This window comes from Rhinatrema bivittatum, chromosome 16 (assembly GCF_901001135.1).
Source record: "Rhinatrema bivittatum chromosome 16, aRhiBiv1.1, whole genome shotgun sequence".
Taxonomy (NCBI): domain Eukaryota; kingdom Metazoa; phylum Chordata; class Amphibia; order Gymnophiona; family Rhinatrematidae; genus Rhinatrema; species Rhinatrema bivittatum.
In genome coordinates, this window is record NC_042630.1 from 25,771,789 (window position 1) to 25,793,757 (window position 21,969).

A 21,969-nucleotide genomic window follows, 5' to 3' on the forward strand; every position below is an offset into this window, starting at 1 on the left:
GGTGTATATAACAGACACTGCCGAGGCTCCTCCATGCCCCTGCTCCCCTCCGTGGTGTATATAACACAGACACTGCCGAGGCTCCTCCATGCCCCTGCTCCCCCATGGTGTATATAACACAGACACTGCCGAGGCTCCTCCATGCCCCTGCTCCCCTCCATGGTGTATATAACACAGACACTGCCGAGGCTCCTCCATGCCCCTGCTCCCCTCCGTGGTGTATATAACACAGACACTGCCGAGGCTCCTCCATGCCCCTGCTCCCCCATGGTGTATATAACACAGACACTGCCGAGGCTCCTCCATGCCCCTGCTCCCCCGTGGTGTATATAACACAGACACTGCCGAGGCTCCTCCATGCCTCTGCTCCCCCGTGGTGTATATAACAGACACTGCTGAGGCTGCTCCATGCCCCTGCTCCCCCGTGGTGTATATAACACAGACCCTGCTGAGGCTCCTCCATGCCCCTGCTCCCCCATGGTGTATATAACACAGACACTGCCGAGGCTCCTCCATGCCCCTGCTCCCCTCCGTGGTGTATAGAACACAGACACTGCCGAGGCTCCTCCATGCCCCTGCTCCCCCGTGGTGTATATAACACAGACACTGCCGAGGCTCCTCCATGCCCCTGCTCCCCCGTGGTGTATAGAACACAGACACTGCCGAGGCTCCTCCATGCCCCTGCTCCCCCCCGTGGTGTATAGAACACAGACACTGCCGAGGCTCCTCCATGCCCCTGCTCCCCCATGGTGTATATAACACAGACACTGCCGAGGCTCCTCCATGCCCTTGCTCCCCCATGGTGTATATAACACAGACACTGCCGAGGCTGCTCCATGCCCCTGCTCCCCCCCGTGGTGTATAGAACACAGACACTGCCGAGGCTCCTCCATGCCCCTGCTCCCCCATGGTGTATATAACACAGACACTGCCGAGGCTCCTCCATGCCCTTGCTCCCCCGTGGTGTATAGAACACAGACACTGCCGAGGCTCCTCCATGCCCCTGCTCCCCCATGGTGTATATAACACAGACACTGCCGAGGCTCCTCCATGCCCTTGCTCCCCCATGGTGTATATAACACAGACACTGCCGAGGCTGCTCCATGCCCCTGCTCCCCCGTGGTGTATATAACACAGACACTGCCGAGGCTCCTCCATGCCTCTGCTCCCCCATGGTGTATATAACACAGACACTGCTGAGGCTGCTCCATGCCCCTGCTCCCCCGTGGTGTATATAACACAGACACTGCTGAGGCTCCTCCATGCCCCTGCTCCGCTGCGTGTATATAACACAGACACTGCTGAAGATTCTCTCTTTTTACACTCCCATATCAGACACTGCCAAGGTTGCTGTTTCATGGGGTACATAATGCCAGGCAGTGCTGAAACGCTCTCTATCCTCCCACAGGGTATATAATGCAAGGCGTTATTTATAAGTGAATCTCTTCTAGACTTGCACATCCATGCTGTGACTTTCAGCACCCCCTTCTCTCCAACACCCTTATCCTAAGCTATGATTTGTCTTCTTCTGGCAGCATTTAGCTTCATACCCAGTAATGGCAGTATCCTTAGTAGTATGAAAATTACTCAAGTCTAATGAATGAAGGCAGACAAATTTCCCAATCGGCGATTCATCAGTAGTCAGCTATATCACCCTGTGCTGAGTCTGGGGATGCAAGTTCCAATTCCACTCCCTTCTGTTCCCTGCCTGAATGCTCCTTATTGTGCTGATAAATCACTTCTCTCTAGAATGCTTACAAACAAGAACGTAAGAAGTTGACATCTGAATGCTCCAGTATGAGGTTGTTTTCCCACCCAGAGGAGTTTTGTCTCTCCTGTGAGCAATTCTGCCCAACCTGGCATTGGCACTAGCGCAGACACCAACGGTCATGATTCAGGGGATCTGCCTAGTGATGACAAAGAACTGAGAAAGAATCCCCAAGTCCCCCAAAGGAAGCATTAGGAGCCCGAGTAAAGGAAACACAGGACAGAATAAAAGCTCTCCTCAATCCCCCCCCCCCCCCCCCATCTCTCTTACATAAGACCCTCAGCAAAGATTTCTGGAGGCAGCCAGCCAGTTGCTTTTACTCTTCAGGAAGCATACAGCCACCTCCAGCAGCTTTTATAATAGAGCAGAAAATTAAGGTTTCCATGACAACCCCATGCCAAGTGGGGAAGCCCAGGGTACACCCCTTTTCTTGCTTTGGTCCAACCTTTTTGTAACAATATAAAGAACAAATAATACAACCAGAGGGAAAAATTCTACACAATAGCAAGACCAGAACAAGAGATAAGCAATGAGGTTTCAAGTGGAGGAACAACCATTCTGATCATTAGCTTTGAAAATCCTTTCCCTGATACTTAAGAACATAAGCAGTTGCCATACTGGGTCAGACCGAGGGTCCATCAAGCTCAGCTTCCTGTTTTCAACAGTGGCCAATCCAGGTTACAAGTACCTGGCAAGTACCCAAACATTAAATAGATCTCATGGTACTGCTGCCAGTACTAAGCAGTGGCTATTCCCCAAGTCAACTTGATTAATAGCAGTTTATGGACTTCTTCTCCAGGAACTTATCCAAACCTTTTTTTTTTTAACCCAGCTACACTAACTGCACTAACCACATTCTCTGGCAACAAATTTCAGAGCTTAATTGTGCACTATGGGGCGGATTTTCAGAGCCCTGCTCGCCTAAATCCGCCCAAATCCGGGCAGATTTAGGCGAGCAGGGCCCTGCGCGCCGGTGAGCCTATTTTACATAGGCCTACCGGCGCGCGCAGAGCCCCGGGACTCGCGTAAGTCCCGGGGTTCTCCGAGAGGGGCGTGTCGGGGGCGGGCCCGGTCATCGCGGCGTTTAGGGGGCGTGTCGTCAGCATTTTGGGGGCGGGTACGGGGGCGTGGCTACGGCCCGGGGCGGTCCGGGGGCGTGGCCGCGCCCTCCGTACCCGCCCCCAGGTCGTGTCCCGGCGCCCAAGAGGCCCGCTGGCGCGCGGGGATTTACGCCTCCCTCTGGGAGGTGTAAATCCCCCGACAAAGGTAAGGGGGGGGCTTAGACAGGGCCGGGTAAGGGAAGGGAAGGTGAGGGGAGGGCAAAAGGAAGTTCCCTCCGAGGCCGCTCCGATTTCGGAGCGGCCTCGGAGGGAACGGGGGTAGGCTGCGCGGCTCGGCGCGCGCCGGCTATACAAAATCAATAGCCTTTCGCGCGCCGATCCAGGTTTTTAGCAGATACGCGCGGCTCCGCGCGTATCTACTAAAATCCAGCGTACTTTTGCTTGCGCCTGATGCGCCAGCAAAAGTAGGCCAAATTGCGCGGTTTGAAAATCTACCCCTAAGTGAAAAATAATTTTCTCCAATTTGTTTTAAATGTGCTACTTGTTAACTTCATTGAGTGCCCCCTAGCCCTTGTAATATCTAAAAGAGTAAATAACCGATTCACATTTACCCGTTCTAGACCTCTCATGATTTAATAGACCTCAATCATATCCCCCCCTCTTCTCCAAGCTGAACATTTGTGTGCAGTGTATCCACACTTATCAAATTCCCTCCCAAACACAAGCTGACCTGAACATTCATTTCCCTTTCTTCTCCCCCCACCCAACAACAGAGAGACCTACAATAAAAAGTCTCAGTGTTCCAGGGTAAGCAGAATCTTGGAAATTACCATCTCTGCAAAATAATTCAGGCTTTGAACTCCACCATTACCTGATAAAATACAGTTTTGGCAGCAGTTAGAGGACATTGCCAGGTACACCTATGCTATATCTCTATCTGCATAAATTTTTATAGCTATTTTTCTGAACTGAAGTGGAGTTAGGAGATCTTCCTATCAATTTCTCAGTACTGATCCACTGTTCTTCAGAAAGACCACGGTCCAGCTTTTTCTCCAGAAATCTTTGTAATTGACCACTTTTTTGATTTAGGAAGTGTCAAATTTGTAAAAATCTGTATCTTCTGTCTTCAGGTCACCAGTTCGTTTTAACTGCTCAATTCGTTTTACATATTGGGCTGCAGACAGATCCAGAGGGATCAAACAGTTCTATCTAAAGGACATAAGATTCAAGATATTTTTCTTAAGTCCAACAAGATGCTTAATTTATTCCACCTAAGAAGAGATGACTTAATGTAGGGGAAGCCAATACCCTTAAACCTCCTGTAGGCTGTAGGAATCCTCAGTGGTGCTTTCCTGCTAGGTCATACCAGGTTACTGATCTAGAACCTGTTGGAACTTGCTTCCTCTTTCCCATTGGAAAAAACTGGAAAGGGAAGGTCACCATTGGCCCTGACCCAGGCCCTAATTTTTTTTTTTAAATAAATTTAATGCTGGATAGTCTATAGACACCTCTCCTGCCTTCACGTGCCACTCCAACCCATAGCACTGAACGATACCCCAAATTACGCCCCCCCCCCCCCCCTCAGCTTCTGCACAAAACAGCTTTTCTGGAAATTCTTAGGGGTCTTTTTCTCCACGTAAATCAAATATTTCCTTCTGACTGCAAGATTTCTCTAGGACTGATGATTGGCAGATTCTGAAAGAGGAAACAATTTAGGAAGAATATTCACAGGTATATTTACTATGTCAGCTTCCAATCTCTGAAATGCAGTACTTATCCTAAACTGTCCAATTCTGAGTGATATTATGAACCAGCTGAAGACAAGATGCCTCAACCAGAAGATTTCTTTTCCAGGGATGTTTATCCAGCAAAGGCAATATTTTTTGACACTAGGCCCACTCTCTCTGCAGGTAAGTTTATATTAAATGCTTCTGTCTTAGAAAGGTTAAATTTGAACCCAAATATCCTGCCATGGTTCGGAACATCCTTGAGGTGCTTTGAAAAAGCAAAATCGGGATCTGTGGGCAGTTCTTGCCTCCCACCAGCAGAGGCCCTCAGTGGGCCATGGGTACTAGCTGCCTAGTCCTCCAGGCTCCATGGCTTGGTGGTCCTGCTGGCAGACACATTCTTGCAGTGCTGCCTCAGTTATAAGGCAGCCTCATACTATGCTCAATGCCAGTGCTTGGTTCTTGCTTTACGCTCATCCTTGGTCTTGTCTGCCTTGTGCTCAGGTCACGTATTTCCTTAGTTTGTTTCTTGTATGCCTTTCTGTTGTCCTAGTTGTCTCTATCTGCCTCCAGTTTGGTTCTGGGTTTCCTGGTCTTGTTTTTTGTTTTAGTGGGCACCTTCCTGAATTCTGCCCTTCTCTTGTAGGCACCCTGAAGATCCCTGGTGGGTGTCTCCATGTTTCCCTGCTATAGCACCCGAGGGGAAGGTGGCTGCTACATACAGAAGATACTCGCTTTCTGTTTTGCTCCAGTCCCACTCCTGCTCCTGGGGTCAGAGCAGCAGCAGTAGCAGCATGCTGTCACAAGCAATATATTATTTAGATATAATCAGAAGGACATCTGCCAAGGGATCGATTTAATATGCTCTGTTGCATCCTGTCACTCCACTGATATCACTAAGGAAGAATTCTTGTTCTGAGTCCCATTATTAGGACCTTAAAACTGTTAATGAATATATTCCATCCAATGTATTTCCATCCTGGTCCACCTCTATGTACAGGTGACAGGCCCTGCAAGGATCACCAGGATGGCACACAGTATGCTAGCCTTTTCATGGCAGGACTGGCAGAGATATTTTTTAAATGGATGTCAGACTAAACCTTTCAAATATAACTGTTATTATTATAAGTTGGACTGAGGGAGAAGACACTAAAACATTTCAAAACTGTTTTAATGCACTCCATTCTTCAATCAGATTCAGAATAAACTACACCACAGAGATAGTTAACATGCTGGATACCACAGTTTCAGTCAACAATGGCCATCTACAAACATTAGTATACGGAAAAGAACCTTCAACTTTACGTACAAAAAGGTCCACAGCCAAGCCACATGACGACATCACTGTACATACTCTGACCCAAAAGAGAGGGATCGAGCTCTGAAAACAATAAGGCTGCAAGCCTAACATCATCCCCAGGGAGATTGCATCTTTACTTAATACGCCCTGGTCAAACTGACTGCAGTGCAAAGAAAAGAAAACCACAGAACGAGTGCCCCTTTTTAACAACATACAATGCAGAACTGCCTTGAGAAACTGTCTTTGCCTATGGAAGCCACTGTTGCCCCCACTGTTGCCCCCTGTTGCCCCCTGCTCCTAGGGTGTGGGCGGCTGCCAGCACTTGCAGGTGAGAGCAGGAAACCAGGATGAACCGAAGAGCAGGCCTGGAGCAGGAAGCAAGAGTCAGGAAATATGCAGGGCCGGTGCTTCCATTAGGCAAACCAGGTGGGGGTGGCAAAACTCTTCCAGTGTGAGGTCTGGAGGGATAATTGTACCACAACCAATATCAACAAAGAAGGGAGTGCTGTGCTGGAGACACTGCTGCCAGCAGTTAAGTTGGGGGAGGGGGGTGAATGACCAAAGATTCGCCTTAGGGTGCCAAATATGCTTGCACTGGCCCTGCAAGAACACAGGAACACCGCCAGGCAAAAGAATACCACGAAGCAAACTATGTATTGACTCTTACACAGTAACATAGTAATGAGGGCAGAAAAAGACCAACAGGGCCTATCCAGTCTGCTCAGCAAGTTCCTCATGGTAGCAAACGGCCGCTCCATGCGGGCTGCTCCCATGTTTGGGTTAAGGGGAGCAACTACCCACTCTGTGCAGGTTACTCCTAAGCCTTATGTTATAGCTATATTAACCATCAAAACCCAGCAACTCTCAAATCCATAACAAAAATGACTGCTAGCAACATTTTTACAGGGTGAGTCGCCTTCTTGATAATTCAGACAGTGCTGCTTGAACCTGCTTTGCTTTTGGACTTGGCCATAGAAGTAGTCCTGCGATTTTTTTCTGTTATATCTGCGTATCAGTACCCCGGACTGTAAAAGTCAGGACCCGGCATTGGCTGTCATCTGAATCCAATTCCCCCTTTTTTTTCCCCTGCCGTTGAAATGGAGAGTGATGCTGCAGTTGCATCAAAATCATGAAAACTAATTGGTTAAGGGTAATAATCCCCCTGCCTTCTGTTAGGGGTAGTAGCTGCTGCTCCAGGCTGGTTACCCCCATGCTCCCTTTCTTAATTTCCAACTCTAGCCTTTAGGGATCCACAGTGTTTATGCCGTGCCTTTTTTAATTCGTTTACTGTTCTCATCCTCACCACTTTTCCTGGAAGGGCGTTCCAGGCCTCCACCACCCTCTCCATGAAGAAATATTTTCTGATGTTGGTTCTCAGTCGCTCCCCCCGGAGCTTCATAATAGTGATCCTAATTCTACTGTTCACTTTCCAGCAGAAAAGGTTTGAAGCTTGTGCATCATTAAAACCTTTCAGGTATCTGAAGGTCTGTATCCTATCTTCCCTGCACTCTCTCTCCTCCAGGGTGTACATATTCAGATCCTTCAGCCTCTCCTCAGAGGTCTTCCGATATAGACCCCACACCTTTTTCATCGCCCTTCTATGGGCCACCTCCATCCTGTCTCTATTCTTTTTCAGATACGGTCTTCGGAACTGGACACCGTACTCCAGGTGAGGCCTCACCAAGGACCTGTACAAGGGCATCACCACCTCCTATTTCTTACAGGTTATTCCTCTTTCTATGCAGCCCAGCATTCTTCTGGTTTTAGCCATCACCTTGACATATTGCTTCACTGCCTTCAGATTGCCAGATACTACCATCCCAAGATCCTTCTCTCAGTCCAAGAACATCAGTCTTTCACCCCCCCCCCATCATATACAGCTCGTTTGGATTGCTGCACCCCAGATGCATGACTCTGCACTCCTTGGCCTTGAATCCCAGCTGCCAAGTCCTCAACCACTCATCAAGATTTCTTAAATCACTTTTCATTCTCTTTACTCCTTCAGGCGTTTCCACTCTGTTGCTGATCTTAGTATCATCTGCAAATAGACAAACTTTACCTTCTATCCCTTCCGCAATGTCGCTCACAAAGATGTTGAACAGAACTGGTCCCAACACCGATCCTTGTGGTGCTCCACTGAACACCATTCTCTCTTCAGAGTAGGTTCCATTTACCATTCATTGTTGGACCAGCAAAGGTGTGACAGGCTGGAGCTCCTTATACACAGCTGTCTAGTTGGGCCACATCTAATGCTGGTCCAATAAGGAGCCTCCAGAGGAGGGTCTCCCTAACTTTGCTTTGCTTGACATTTACTAGGAGATTCTGACTGATGACCTGAAATCTTGTCTTGAACACCTGGGATGCAAGTTCGATCCCCGCTGCCCTTGACAGTTGGAAAAGCTAAGAAAAATCATAAAAAGACCTATAGCCACTACTGGAAGATGAGACACTGGAAAAAAAAAATATTCCCCTGTGCCATTGGTACTAGCCTTGCAGCAACCACTTACATTCTAAGGTAAAAATTAACAGGCTCCTAAGAGTAACTGGGAAAGACGAGAATGGTACAGACCTCTGCAAATTCTGGCAGCATGTATTCATGGGAGAAAGTCAATCGGTGGAATGCAGTGCACATTATTCAGGGCAGAAAAGGGATGCCGCAGTAGCCAAACAGGCCAGAGGTTACTAACACAAAATCCCACATCACAGAGAAGGGCAAGGCAACACCTCCATGGGGAACCAGACCACTGCATCAATGACCTTGTGATCAGGACACGGGGGGGGGGGTGTCATTTTCCCCAAGCAGTGCGGGGCCTCTTTCCAGCTGTCCTCCCTAGGTGGGCGGCAGTGAGACAAGTTGCTCGCAGGGGTGGGGGTCCGGAAGGAGTTTTGCATTTGAGCACATACTTTGGAAGTTGCCCGCACAATGCAGCCGCTATAAGACGTCTGCCGGGATTACCCTAAGATCATTTTCAGGCTGAATGTCTGCCCCAGTTTTGAAAGTGAAAACAGGCAGAAAGTCTGCAGGTAGAAAGTACTTGTGGACTCTGGGCCAATGCAGAACAATCCAGGATCATAAGAGATTCAAAGTTAAAATGATCAAACACTTTGCAGCTCACATAAAAGGGCTTAACAGAGCTTTGGATTTTGTAGTACAGGGAACTAGGTTTCACATAATTGTAATTTTTTTTTTTTTTTTTTTATCTTGGCTAAGCAGATTACATTCAAGCTTTTCCTCACATTATCTTAAGTGTGCCAGCCTTCCACACTTTTCAGCTGTGAACCAAGCTAGGCAACGATTTAGATAAATGATCCACCAATACTCCTCACAAACAAAAGATCTTTCCAAGGGAGTAATCAAACAAGCAACAACAAAGAGCCCCCTATAGAAACTGATGAAAATTTCAATCTGACCATTATATAAGAACATGTGCTTGTAAGTCGTGCGTGACAAATCTCATGCCCACTCCAAGTTGGATCAAAGGACCCTGCAGTCTTCATTGTAACCAAATCTAGGTATCCACCTCATCTATTTGCTTTTTGTAAATCTTTTTTACATTGAATGTAAAATAAACCTATCTTCACTGTTTCCACCAATACTCCCGCCAAAATCATCATTTCTATGTTTAATAGCAAAACTGGATGTTAACGTGCACAATTAGCAGGATATCTTCCTTTGTGGGATTCTGGCTAGACCGGCTTTTAACTCTGATGCTGGCAAATCTCCTTCTATGGCCCATTTTAATATTCTATAAAAGTGGATTCAGCAAATACCTTACACTATTTGGCAATTATTCTCTTATTGTCCTGACACCTGAGAGAAAGGATCCTGAGAACTTTTACAGCACTGCATACACCAACACAGGCTCCCCCATATGCAGCCCTAAGCTTATCCCTCTATTTTTCAGGATCCATACCAGGCCGTTCTCCACCGTGAAGTTAAAATGTTTTGCAGAGTAACTCTTCAGATCACGGAGAAATTCGCCATACTCTGGGTTCTGCGGCTCCTTGTAGGTGATAATCATCACTGCCTGGAAGGTAAGGAAACATCGTGACTGAGAGAAGGGGTCTGAACCAGGCGCCCTCTCACTAGCTATCAGCTCCTATAGGATGGAGAAGCGCTTTGTGTGTGCTCATAGGTTTATTATGTTTTCCACTTCCTTGTCAGCAAGGGCAGGACACCAAGAGAGCACAATGTACAGCTGTTTCATGGTACAGTGAGCTCTTCCAAACTATCTCCTGTGTCACCAGAACCTAACACACAGCCTAGTGGGCAGAAGGCAGATATTGTTCAGCTCCCATACTGCTGAAGGAAGGGAAGGGATCCCTCTTGAGTGCCAGAGCAGGCTAAGAGGCTCCATCACATTCAGGCTTTCACTTATGCTACTTATGGTTATATTTCAGCTTTTAACCACTTATCGAATGCTCCCTTTCACTGAAAGAGAAAATCTACATAACGGGGGGGGGGGGGGGGGGGGGAGGAGCAGCATGCAGGGACATTAAGCAGGCCCTCTTACCTTGAAAGCTTCCCTAGCAATGGCATCATCTGGGTCTCCCCGTTTCCAGGGCCTCTGTGGGTCCGGAAAATGAGACCCCTGCAGGCTGGCCCCAAAGACATCGATGTAAAAAAAGGCGTAATCGCCCAAGTTGAGACCCTGGTGCCAGGTCTGCAGCATCAGCTGCCGAAAGTGATCTGGGTAACAGCAGACGTACACGACTAGGAAAGAAGGAAAAAAGACAACAGAAAAGTTCATTCAGAGACTGGCTGTGTCTCAACACCGTCAACTGCCAAAGGGGAAAATGCCCATGACGGACGTGGGTAGAAAGCCAAAAAAACCCAACTAACGAGTGGACTTACTGCCCCTGGGGTTTGCATCCTGTCTTCCAGGGCAGATGCTAATTGGGAAGTCATTCCCAGGAGTAAGGCGCGGCAATCCCCAGGTTTTCATGGATCCGTCCTCCAGAAACTTATGCAAAAAAATCTTTTTTAAAACCCGGCTACGCTTATTAACGTCGATCACATCTTCCAGAGTTTAATTCATTGAACCATCTTTCCCAAAAGCTTTGGGGGGGGGGGGGAGGGGAGTGGAGGGAAGATGACATTAAGCAGATTACAATATTACAATGAAAGAATATGTCTTATAGAATGGATTTTTACTTTATTTTATTATTTTTAAGTTTATTTATTTTCAAGTTTTGGTACAAATTGTTCAAATCCATGTTGTAAATCGCGTAGGGTGATGTATTCTGTTAGGCGATACATAAATGATTTTTAAATAAATAAATAGTAAATCCAAACCCCAATAAATGAACTGAAATACACAGAGAACAGCTCATCAAAAATCTAATCCTCAAAACATAACAATTACATTTATGCATGGAGTGAAAAAAATATTCTTTACATTTTTTTTTTTTTGTAAATGTGCTGCTCATGGGGTGTTGGGGGGGGGGGGGAGTGAAGAAAAGAAGGAGCTGGATTCAGGAGCAGAGTTAGCTCTTCTTTTCTCTAAGTGTTTGCTCCAGACTCACCCCCTCCCCCCTCCTGTCCCTGAATGACAGGTGGGGAAGGGCTGAATTAAAAACTAGCAGGTCCATGCAATATTGGTGTGCGGAAAACGGGTGCTCATGATTGAGCGCCTGCTCTCCTGGGGTGCCCGATGTAATACTTAAATGGGCCGCCGCGCTAAAAAGGAGACGCTAGGGGAAACTCCGTGCCCCTAGCGCCTCCTCGGCATCGAGCGCCCAGGAGAGGTGGCTGTCAGTGCAGGCTAGGGAAACGGACGCTCAATTTTACAGGTGTGCCTTTTCCTAACCTGTGCATAGCCACGGGTTAGAAAAAAATGGACGCTCATTAATTGAGCTCGTTAATTGAGCATCTGTTTCCTAACCCGACCACTGGCAGCTTATGTTTTTAAATGTTTTTTTCCTTATTCCTTTGTTCTGTTCCGCCGACTTAATATCGCCACAATACTAAGTCAGAGGAACCGAAAAGCAGTAACTTTAGGGGCTCCTCAAGAATTAACGCCTGCTCCGGGGCAGGCATTAATTTTCGAGAGTAAAACATGTGTGCACCGGATGTACTTTTTTTTTTGCATCAGGAGGGTAATAGCTAACAGCCTCCTCAATATGAATTTACATGTGATGAGCGATATTAGCTACGTGCTGGTTAGGACACACGTTTTGGACAAGTTAATCCCCCTTATTGCACAAGGGGTTTTGGACGTGTGTCCAAAACGTGTGTCCAGCAGCGCGCTCGGCCTGAAAGAGGCTCCTCTTTGCTCTGCACTTACCCTCGGGTTCCCTGCACAATGCCCGTCCTCTGCTCCCGAGACTGGGGAAACTGGCCAGCGGAGTCAAGGGGGCAGAGCCTTACGTGCTGCTCCGGCCATTTACCTGAATAATCACCCTCCCTATATCCCAGTTTTCTGTTAGCACAAGAAAAGCAAAAAAAAAAAAAAAGGCAAACCAGGGATAGGCTAGGACAAGAAGAATGGAAGGGAGTGAAAGAAGGGCATTCCTTTCTTCTTAGCAATCGAATTCTCGGTAGTTCTGTGGCCAGGTGCTTTTCCCTTGTAAAGCGCCTCACCGCCACATAAAAAAACCCAAAACATCACAACCTGCAGTCAAAGCAGGATTGCCAAGGTCATGTGGAGGTCAGTGAGCAGCATGCTTGGTTTAGCCTTTAAAGAATTTCAACACCAGGGGCACATAATCTGCAAAACTCAAGGAGTGTTGGAACCCAATTACCTTTGAAAACACTCCCCCCCCATCCGAATCTTCCATTAAGGAAAGAAAAGCCGCTTGCTCAGTATCACAGCCGGGAAGCAACTTTCTTCTACAAGCCAACTGCAGGAGCAAGAGACGCCCAAGTCAGATTGGAACATCCGATTCAAACCTGACACAAAGCTGAACTCCACCACCCCAGTCCCCCAAATGTACCGTCCAAGAGTGGTCATCCCACCACACATAGGGGCCACGCTCAATGCTCTGATCTGGTCCCCTGCTAGGGATGGAGGAAATCTACAACTAGCTCATATGGGCTAGGGATGTCACAGTGCTCCCTGCTGGCAGCACAAATTCGACAACTCCATAATACTCTTTCTCTTTTAAATTGGCAGGTTTATTACATTGTTGTTTCTTTTACCTCATTGTTAATTTTCTCTATCGCTTTCTTTACATTCCAAGTTGCATTATGTCCCTGTTTTATTGTAACTGCTATTTCCTCTTCTATCACATGTTAATGTTCTAAGTATTTCTTCTTTTGTCACACCCTGTTAATTGTAAACCGGCATGATGCGACTCCCATCGCGAATGCCGGTATATAAGAAATGCAAATAAAAAAATAAAAATAAATATACACTACAAAGACACCACGGCAAGAGTAAGTGTGCTTGCTCAGTCAGACAGCGGACACACATCACAGGACCCCACATGGGAAAGCCATTCAACGAAAGGGAGAATCATACGCATGCTCCACCTCTAATGTAGTGTGTCTGATTCCATGCAGAAAATGTGGAGAGAAAGGTCAAAACACTAAAAAGCCAGAGTCACCTCAGACAGAACAAGATCAATCCCTACGAGTCCATGGGGTGGGGAAGCACGTTTTGGAACCAGACTACTGCATCATTGGCCTTATGATCAATTTAATTAAAGGAAACTTCCTTATCATCCCCCAGACCAGTCCAGACGCATGGGCTTTTTCCACCCCTACCAGCAGATGAAGACAGAGCAAAAGTCTCACTTGCACCCTTGGTACTTAAGCAACTACTGCACCAGCAGTCTCAGTATTCTCTGTCTCTGGCAGATGCTAGAGGTAGCTAATCTGCAGTCAATAAAGGAGAGTTTCTAGAATCTTTGGATCTTTCAGAAGCTTATCTGCATATTCCTATTTGGAAATATCCTCAGAGGTTCTTCAGATTGTGGTGGGAGGGGAACATTTCCAATTTCAGGCACTCCCTTTTGGCTTGGTGTCAGCTCCCTGCATGTTTATCAAGGTGATGGTGGTTGTAGCAACGACTTTGTGTAGAGAAAGCATTCTGATACATCCATAGAGCAATGCAGAGATTCCCTGGTACAATGCCATACGGAGGATTTACAGACATCGTGTTCCCTCCATTTGGCTAATAAAAGGTTTATTAGAAATACCATCACCAAAACTTACTCAATTAACCAAGATTAGGGTTTAAGGCCCATCCCTATGGAATTCTCTTCCTGAATACCTTCGACATCTCACTGATCTGAAACAATTTAAAAAAAAAGAACTGAAGACACCTTTTCCATGAGGCTTTTACTTAAACTCTATGCTGGTTTTACTATTAACTTGATTACATTTTCTGTTTTCATACCTTGTACATTTATGCATTATTTTTATGAATGTTTTAAGATGCAATTTGCCTCAATCCTTGGGAGGACACAGGAAATAAATTGAATGAAATTAAATAAAAACAAAATAGATACCTGGCCGATTGGTTGATCCGAGCAAAGTCCAAGGAGGATTGTCATCACAATAGAAGCAGGGACTACACTAGGTGGTCAATTTTGCCAAGAGCAAATTGAATCCTTCTCAGAGCATCTGGGGTTCATTTCAAAATGAGCGAAGGTAAAGAGTTTCTTACCACGTAAAAAGTCAGTTGAAGCTTCATGGACAGGTTCCGCAGTTGACAGTGTCCAGTTTTTTGGGATTAATTTCAGGTTCTGGGATCCATGGCATCTAGGCTGGATCTGGTGCCCTGGGCCTCTGCTCATATGAGAGAGCTCTCCTCTCTCGTTGGAATCCTTAGTCACAGAAGTTTGACATCAGGCTTCCTCTTCAAGAGGACACCAGGTGAAGTCTATCTTGGTGGCTTTCACAGGACAGCTTGTCAAGGGGAGTAGACTAGAAAATCCCAGACTGGGTGATGGTGACAACAAATGCTAGTCTGACAGGCTGCAGGGGCTGTATGTCATGGACAAACAGCTCAAAGTCAGTGGTCTTTAGCAGAGGCTTCCTGGTCCATCAATCATTTGAATTGCAGTTCTTTCAATGGAAGCAGGAATGTTGCTTCAGTGGGCCAAAATGTATTTAAAGGTTCTATCAGTGTCTCATGTTGCTAGGGTGGAGAATATGCAGGAAGATTATCTGAGCAGGGGTAGGCCGGACTCCAGGCAGGGAATGGCAGCTAGCAGAGAGAGCATTCTCTCTCATCAAGTTCAGGTGGGGAATGCCACAGGTGGACTTGATGGCATCGCAGCAAAATGCCAAGGTTCTTCAGTTGAAGGCAAGAGTCAGGATCTGAAGGACTTGATGCCTTGTCTCAGCCATGGTCTCAGGAAGATCTGTATGTATCTAATAGGCAGGGTGATCAGTTGGATAGTGAGACAATGAGGTCCAGTGATCCTGGTGGCTCCAGAATGACTCAAACTGTGGTTTGCAGATCTCATAAGTCTCACAATGTATGGTCTGTTGCACCTAGGTCATATCCCTGAACTGCTGTGTCAGGATCCGACTTTCTTGGAACGAGCAGATCACATTTGTCACATGGCCTGGCTCTTGAAAGGAAAAGGTTAAGAAGTCATTATGACTTTGTTGCAGGCCAGAAAGAGTTCTACATCATTGGTGTATGTATGCATTTGGAAGGGGTTTGACTCTTAACATCAGGAGTTTGATTTCCAAGAATTTCAGGTTCCATTCTGGTGATTCTCTCATTCTTATTGAAGGGGTTGCAAAAGTGTTTGGCCTTGAACTTTAAGGTGCAAGAAGCTGTGTTATCCTGGTACAGGGTAAAGTGCAGGGCTCGGCTATTGTCTCGCATCCAGCTGTGGTCCATGTTTCTGAAGGGGGTGATGCATTTGCATCCACCCATTAGGCATTCAGTACCACTGTGGAATCCCAATCTAATTTTAAAAGCGTCGTGCAAGCCGCCCTTTGAGCCAACCAAGAGGTCTTCTCTGAAGGATCTCACTCTGAAAGTGGTCTTTTTGATTGCTATTTTTACAGCGAGATGTATTTCAGACTTGGAAGCCATATCATATAGAGATCCTTTCCTTCATTTTTCAAAGTATGGAGTTTCTATTTTACGGTGTCCTCATTTTTGCCTAAACTGGTTTCAGGGTCAATCCTTTGAGTTGCCTTATTTTAAGAAGTCACTGTCTGATTCTGCAAGCTGGGTCAGGATCCTCATGTGCTGGATGTATGTAGGATTCTTGTGAGGTATTTGAAGGTCATAAATAGTTTTTGAAAACTGGACTACCATTTTATGTTTAGTGGTCTTAACAAGGGGCAGGCAGCATCTATAGCCTCTATTGCTAAAAACGGATTAAAGAAGAGATTGCATCTACATACGCTTGCAAGGTCCTGGAGGTGCCCACTGGTCTTTGGGCCCATTCTATTATGGTCCAGGCAGTATCTTGGGCTGAGTGTCAGCTGGTCTCTCCTCAGATATGTAGAACAGCCATTTGGTCTTCGTTACATACTTTTGCCAAACACTACCATCTGGATGTTCAGGTGCCAGATACGGAGGTGTTAGGTACAAGTGTTTTGTTTTTTTTAAAGTCTTTCAGGTTCCAGTTTAGGAAGACTTGGGTACATTCCATGCATCTGAACTAGTCAGGGGAATGATAAGGAAGGAAAATTGGTTATCTTCTAGTTTTCTTTCTTTGAATCCCACTAGACCAGCCCAGAGTCCCACCCCTGCAATCTGAAGACTGCTCTTCTAGTGTACATTTATATTGTCTGTGTGTTTTTCATTAGTTACGCTTCTGGCATTTGGATCCTCAGAGTAGGGGTTTACAAGTTAAATTTTAGGTTTTCACTGACTCCTCTGCTCAAGGGAGTTATGAGGGTATATGTTTTAGATTTGTTACACATTTACTGAGAGACTGCAGGGTGATACAGTTGCTTAAGTACCAAGGGTGCAGCAATATTTTTATTCTCTGTCTGCTGGTAGGGTTAAAAAAAAAAAAAACAACAAAAACTTCATCTGGACTGGTCTGGTGGGACTCATGCAAAAAAAATTAGCAGGTAAGAACCAATGTTGCCTTTAAAATAATCCAGGAATGTAAGACTTTTGAAGTTAAAATGATCAGACACTTTGTGACTGATAAAGCACAGGCAGCTGAAACAGATCCTTCTAAGAAGCAGTGGCAACTCTTTGGGATCCCCTCCCAGTAGGGCTTTGAGAAATACATAATTTCAAATGCCTGGCTATACCTGGCTATTCCGCCAGACCTTTAATGCCAAACCCAGTGCATAAAAGGGACTATGGATTCAGCACTTGGCACAATCCTGAATGCCTTGACATGCTGCTACGATCAAACATTTGCTACATTGTTATCTATTTTAAAAATTAAAGCCCCCGGTATTTCTCTACAAGGATAAACTTAGTCAAAATGTAGTCTGTATTTGCCTAGGATCTTTTAATGCCAATGTGAAATTTTTAAATCTTATCTGAAGAAGGGAGTATTAGCTCTAGAAATCTAGTCAAGAGCTGTATTGCCTTATATATATATATTTTTTTTTTTTTTTTCATTTGTTAACCTATCTTTCTGTGAAATGTGAATTTGGGGCTACTTTAAAATTGTTTACACAATCATAAAGCTGCAAATGGCCTTTTGCTCATCTGTTGCGATTCTTATGTAAATTTTGGATTAAAAAAAAAAAAAAGGCAGGTAAAAAAAAGCAAAATAAATAAATAAATAGAAAGAAACATCTCAAGGCCCTCGCTTTCTTGTCACATAGCAGCTGTTGTAATAGGGTACATCCTACAGAATGCACAGTTTAACCTCAGTTGTGTATATAGGTGAATCTCCAGCTCCAGGCTCAGTAGGAGCAATTCCATCAGCTTTTGGCGTGGGCCTAGTGAGTTTGCCCACTAGGCTGCATCAACCAGACCACAGACCACAGCCCAAGGGCTCACATCCGTGACACCATTAGTTACTGCTTCGAGAGTTAAAAGAATATTAATAGCTTTTGCCTTAAACTGAAATTTAGTGCACAGTTTTATTGCCGGCCCTGTAATGAGCTTGTCGCTTTCTGCTCACCCATCAAATCCCCCTCAATCTCTCCCCCCCCCCCACCCCATGAGTGGAAAACTATTTATTATTCATTTATATTTTCTGGTAAGATCATGTTTTGCTCATTCCTTTCTGTCTTGAAAGCTCTTAAAAGATAGTCAAGATATGTATTGTCAGTATAAAAAGTCAGCATCTTACATATTTTTTTGTTTGTATGTGTTAACCTTTATTTCAATGAATAAATAATGCAAATGGGAGAAGAACCGGATGTCACCACTACAGCGAGTGCATATTAAATAAAGGCCTAAAGCTGACCAAGCGGAGTATGGTGCTAAAGGCAAACTGACTCCATCTGTTAGAGTTTAGGGGACGTTTGCAATGTGAAGTGAGCCTGACATTCTCCATCCAACCTTTCTCAGTTTATTGTCTGCAAATATTACCAGCGGAACAAGGGCTGCAAATGTCTTAGATTCCATTAACAGAAATTGAAAGTTGGGGGAGGGGGAGGGGGTGGCAAGGCTGCACACAGTGAATGCTCAGAGGCACCTAAATCCAGCACAGTGGAAAGGACTTTAGTATCATAGTAATGATAGCAGATAAAGACCAAGTGGTCCATCAGGTCCGCCCAGCAAGTGGCTTTTGGTAGTAACTGCCGCTCCATGCAGGTTAGACCATGCCTTCTGTTAAAGGGAGTAACTGCTGCTCCGTTCAGGTCACCCCTGTGCTTTCAGTTAAGGGTAGTAAATGCCGCTCCATTCAGCAGATGATACAAAATTATTCAGAGTAGTTAAATAACATGCGGATTGTGATAAATTGCAGGAGGACCTTGCAAGACTGGAAGATTGGGCATCCAAATGGCAGATGAAATTTAATGTGAACAAGTGCAATGTGTTGCACATAGGGAAAAATAACTCATACTGAAGTTACGCAATGTTAGGTTCCATATTAGGAGCTACCACCCAGGAAAAAGATCTAGGCATCATAGTGGATAACACATTGAAATCGTCGGCTCAGTGTGCTGCAGCAGACAAAAAAAACAAACAAACAATGTTAGAAATTATTAGGAAGGGAATGGTGAATAAAACAGAAAATGTCATAATGCCTCTGCATTGCTTCATGGTGATATTGCACCTTGAGTGCTGGAGAAGGTACAGAGAAGAGCAACCAAAATGATAAAGGGGATGGAACAGCTCCCCTATGATGAAAGGCTGAAGAGGTTAGGGCTGTTCAGCTTGGAGAAGAGAAGGCTGAGGGGGGATATGATAGAGGTCTTTAAATTCATGAGAGGTCTAGAACGGGTAAATGTGAATCGGTTATTTACTCTTTCAGAAAATAGAAGGACTAGGGCGCACTCCATGAAGTTAGCATGGGGCACATTTAAGACTAATCGGAGAAAGTTCTTTTTCATTCAATGCACAATAAAGCTCTGGAATTTGTCACCAGGGGATGTGGTTAATACAGTTAGTGTAGCTGGGTTTAAAAAAGGATTGGATAAGTTCTTGGAGAAGTCCATTATCTGCTATTAATCAAGTTGACTTAGAAAATAGCCACTGCTCATTACTAGCATCAGAAGCATGGGATAAACTTAGTATTTGAGTACTTGCCAGGTTCTTGTGGCCTGGATTGGGCACTGTTGGAAACAGGATGCTGGGCTTGATGGACTCTTGGTCTGACCCAGTATGGCATGTTCTGTTTTGAGAGTCGATGACCAGAACTACACACAATACTAGAGTTATGGTTGCACCATTGATTGTCACATTCCCTGCCTAATATCATCTAACAATATTTGCTTTTTTTTTTTTTTTTTTAACAACCACCATGCACTCGGCAAGGATTTCAAGGTAGTGTGCACAATAACTCCAAGATCTTTTTCCTGGGTGGTGATGCCTAGTATGGAACCAAGGATTATCTATCTATAGTTTGGATCATTTAGAATTATATTGTGCTCTTCAGCAAGTGTACAAATTCCTGCAAACTCAATCAATATTCATTCGTGCTTCCCAAATCTCTGGTATTTTCAAATCCTGTACTCTCAGCATTCCACTGGAGTCTCCTCTGACAGGTTCAGCCCCTGCGCTTCCTTCATTGTGCTGGCATCCTCCTTCAGTATTTTCAGTCCACGTGCTCAGGGATGGATTCAAGTGGCATGGCGGGGGACAATTCCCCCTCCTCTTTTTTCCTATTGCCCATGCCCATACCCTACCCGCCTCTCACCTCCAAGTCAAGGTTGAGGCTCCACACAGCAACTCCAGATGACAACTCACCCAGCACAGGGGTTTCGACGGTAAAAAGGAGGTAGGGCACCACGCTCAATTCTTCTATTTGGTGAAATGGTGCCACAGCAACGGAGCGGTGGTACTGGAGGCCTAACCCTAAATTTGGGCCTGCCTGCAGTTTTGTTTTTTTTTTGCATTTTTCAGGCGTTTCCTCTGGCACATTCACAGCCCCTGTGAGCTCTGCTAGCCTCCCCAGGCCCTTTCAGCCCCTGAGCTTTCTGGGTTTGGCTGGAGGCACTCGGACACCCAATTCTCAAGCAAAATTCCTTCCAGTCATCAGCAGTGCTGAAAGCTCTCAGTGTCTTCTCGTAATCCTTCGGTGGTAACTGAAAATAGGGGTATTTGTACTAACTGGGTCTTTTCTCCCTGGCCCTGGGTGCGTGAAGCAGCGAGGTAGCAGCGCCCGCCGTGCTGGCCTTTTGGAAACAGAACTTTTGAAATGTAGCACCTCGGCTGCCCAGAAAGGGCTTCGGGAGGGAGTAAAGAGGCTTAGATTCTGTTTTAAAAGCCTTGCTGGCTCTGGCCCTTTCCTTCCTCAGCTGTGTCTGCCCTCTGCCCTCATTACTGGAAATCTTTCACAGCCACCATGCTTGATGAGGAAGGCAGAAAAAGAAAGCAGCGACCGCGCTGAGGGAAGGGAGGGGGAACGTTGGAACGCTAGGCTATTGCTATTGTATATTTTGCTCTTATTTTCTAACCACTTTACTTATGACTTTGGCAACACATGTACAAACTGTCATGCTAATAGTTTCCTGAATGTTAGACACAGACGCGCTCGGAGGGAGCGTGAAAGCACAGGCAGGCAAGCAGGCTGAATTTAAAATTTCAGCACCCACCGGCACTAAAAGGTTACCTGTTATCCTCCCCCCGCTTTGGCAGTAACGAAATGCTCCCTCCAACCATGGCACAGCATCACTCCTCTCTCCCACCCAGCAGCATCCACTCCCTTTCTTTCTCTCCTCAGCATCCCCCCCCCCTCCCCTCCCCTCCTAGCAGTAGTTGCCTATGTTACCCTAGGCCATAATCCAGGCCTGGGTGAGGAAGGCAGAGAGAGAAGGGAGAACAGAGAGGAGAAGAGATACTGAAAACAAGGGGGTGGGGGAGTCAGAAAGAGAGAGAGAGGCAGAGACGTCATTGAGATTTTATGGCAGCAACTGTTCCCGCAGTAACACTGGCAGTCAGGTTGCTGCTATCACAGTGCCACATAAAAATATAAAAAAAGGAATAATCTTCAAACAGCCAGATACTGTTACCCAAAGCACAGCCTCTAATGGTGACAGCAGTATTCATTCACAATAAATAATCTTTACAAAATATGCACTACTTCCCTTTTAAGCCAAAGTGCCTTGCGGTTTAATTCCTCTCCCCTGCTCTGAGTCCCAGCACTGTCCTGGTGAGACACCCTGTCTCCTCTACCCCAGGGCAGGAGCGCTGCTTGGATTCCCTGTTCCTCCCAGCACAAGTAACTTTAGCAAGCCATCCTTTTCTACATCTTTGCCCCATTATTTTTCCAATTAGATTTATTCAGTTTTTAACGTAAAACAAACACGGAATGCGTCTTTCCAACATAAGATACTGCAAAAATGCAATAACGTGTTTATGTTCATTTTTAAATTTATGGATATTTGATTATGAAGATTTTTGTGTGTTCCTTATAGGGTTGTGTATAGACAAAGAAATTTTAAATAAATAAAAGCAGATACAAAAAAAGAGATCACCCTTAGTCTTATAACTAAGACTACAGCCTATTACATCTAAGCTAGCAACAGTAAATACCTCCATATCTAACATATAAAGGAAATGAAGAAAAAAGGAATTGTGCTCCAACAAAGTGAAAAAAAAAAAAAAA

The 21,969-nt window shown here is 45.5% G+C and overlaps 1 protein-coding gene across 2 annotated transcripts in view; it reads right to left on the minus strand.

Moving 5' to 3' along the window:
* NPR1 (natriuretic peptide receptor 1) overlaps positions 1 to 21,969 on the minus strand; it is an 82,373-nt gene that overhangs the window by 45,314 nt on the left and 15,090 nt on the right. For both annotated transcript variants that reach the window (XM_029581624.1, XM_029581625.1), the window contains exons 2-3: positions 10,371 to 10,570; positions 9,771 to 9,884 (exon numbers count right to left, since the gene is read on the minus strand). In XM_029581624.1, coding sequence (XP_029437484.1) covers positions 9,771 to 9,884; positions 10,371 to 10,570 — 314 coding nt within the window. The remainder of the gene's footprint in view (positions 1 to 9,770; positions 9,885 to 10,370; positions 10,571 to 21,969) is intronic.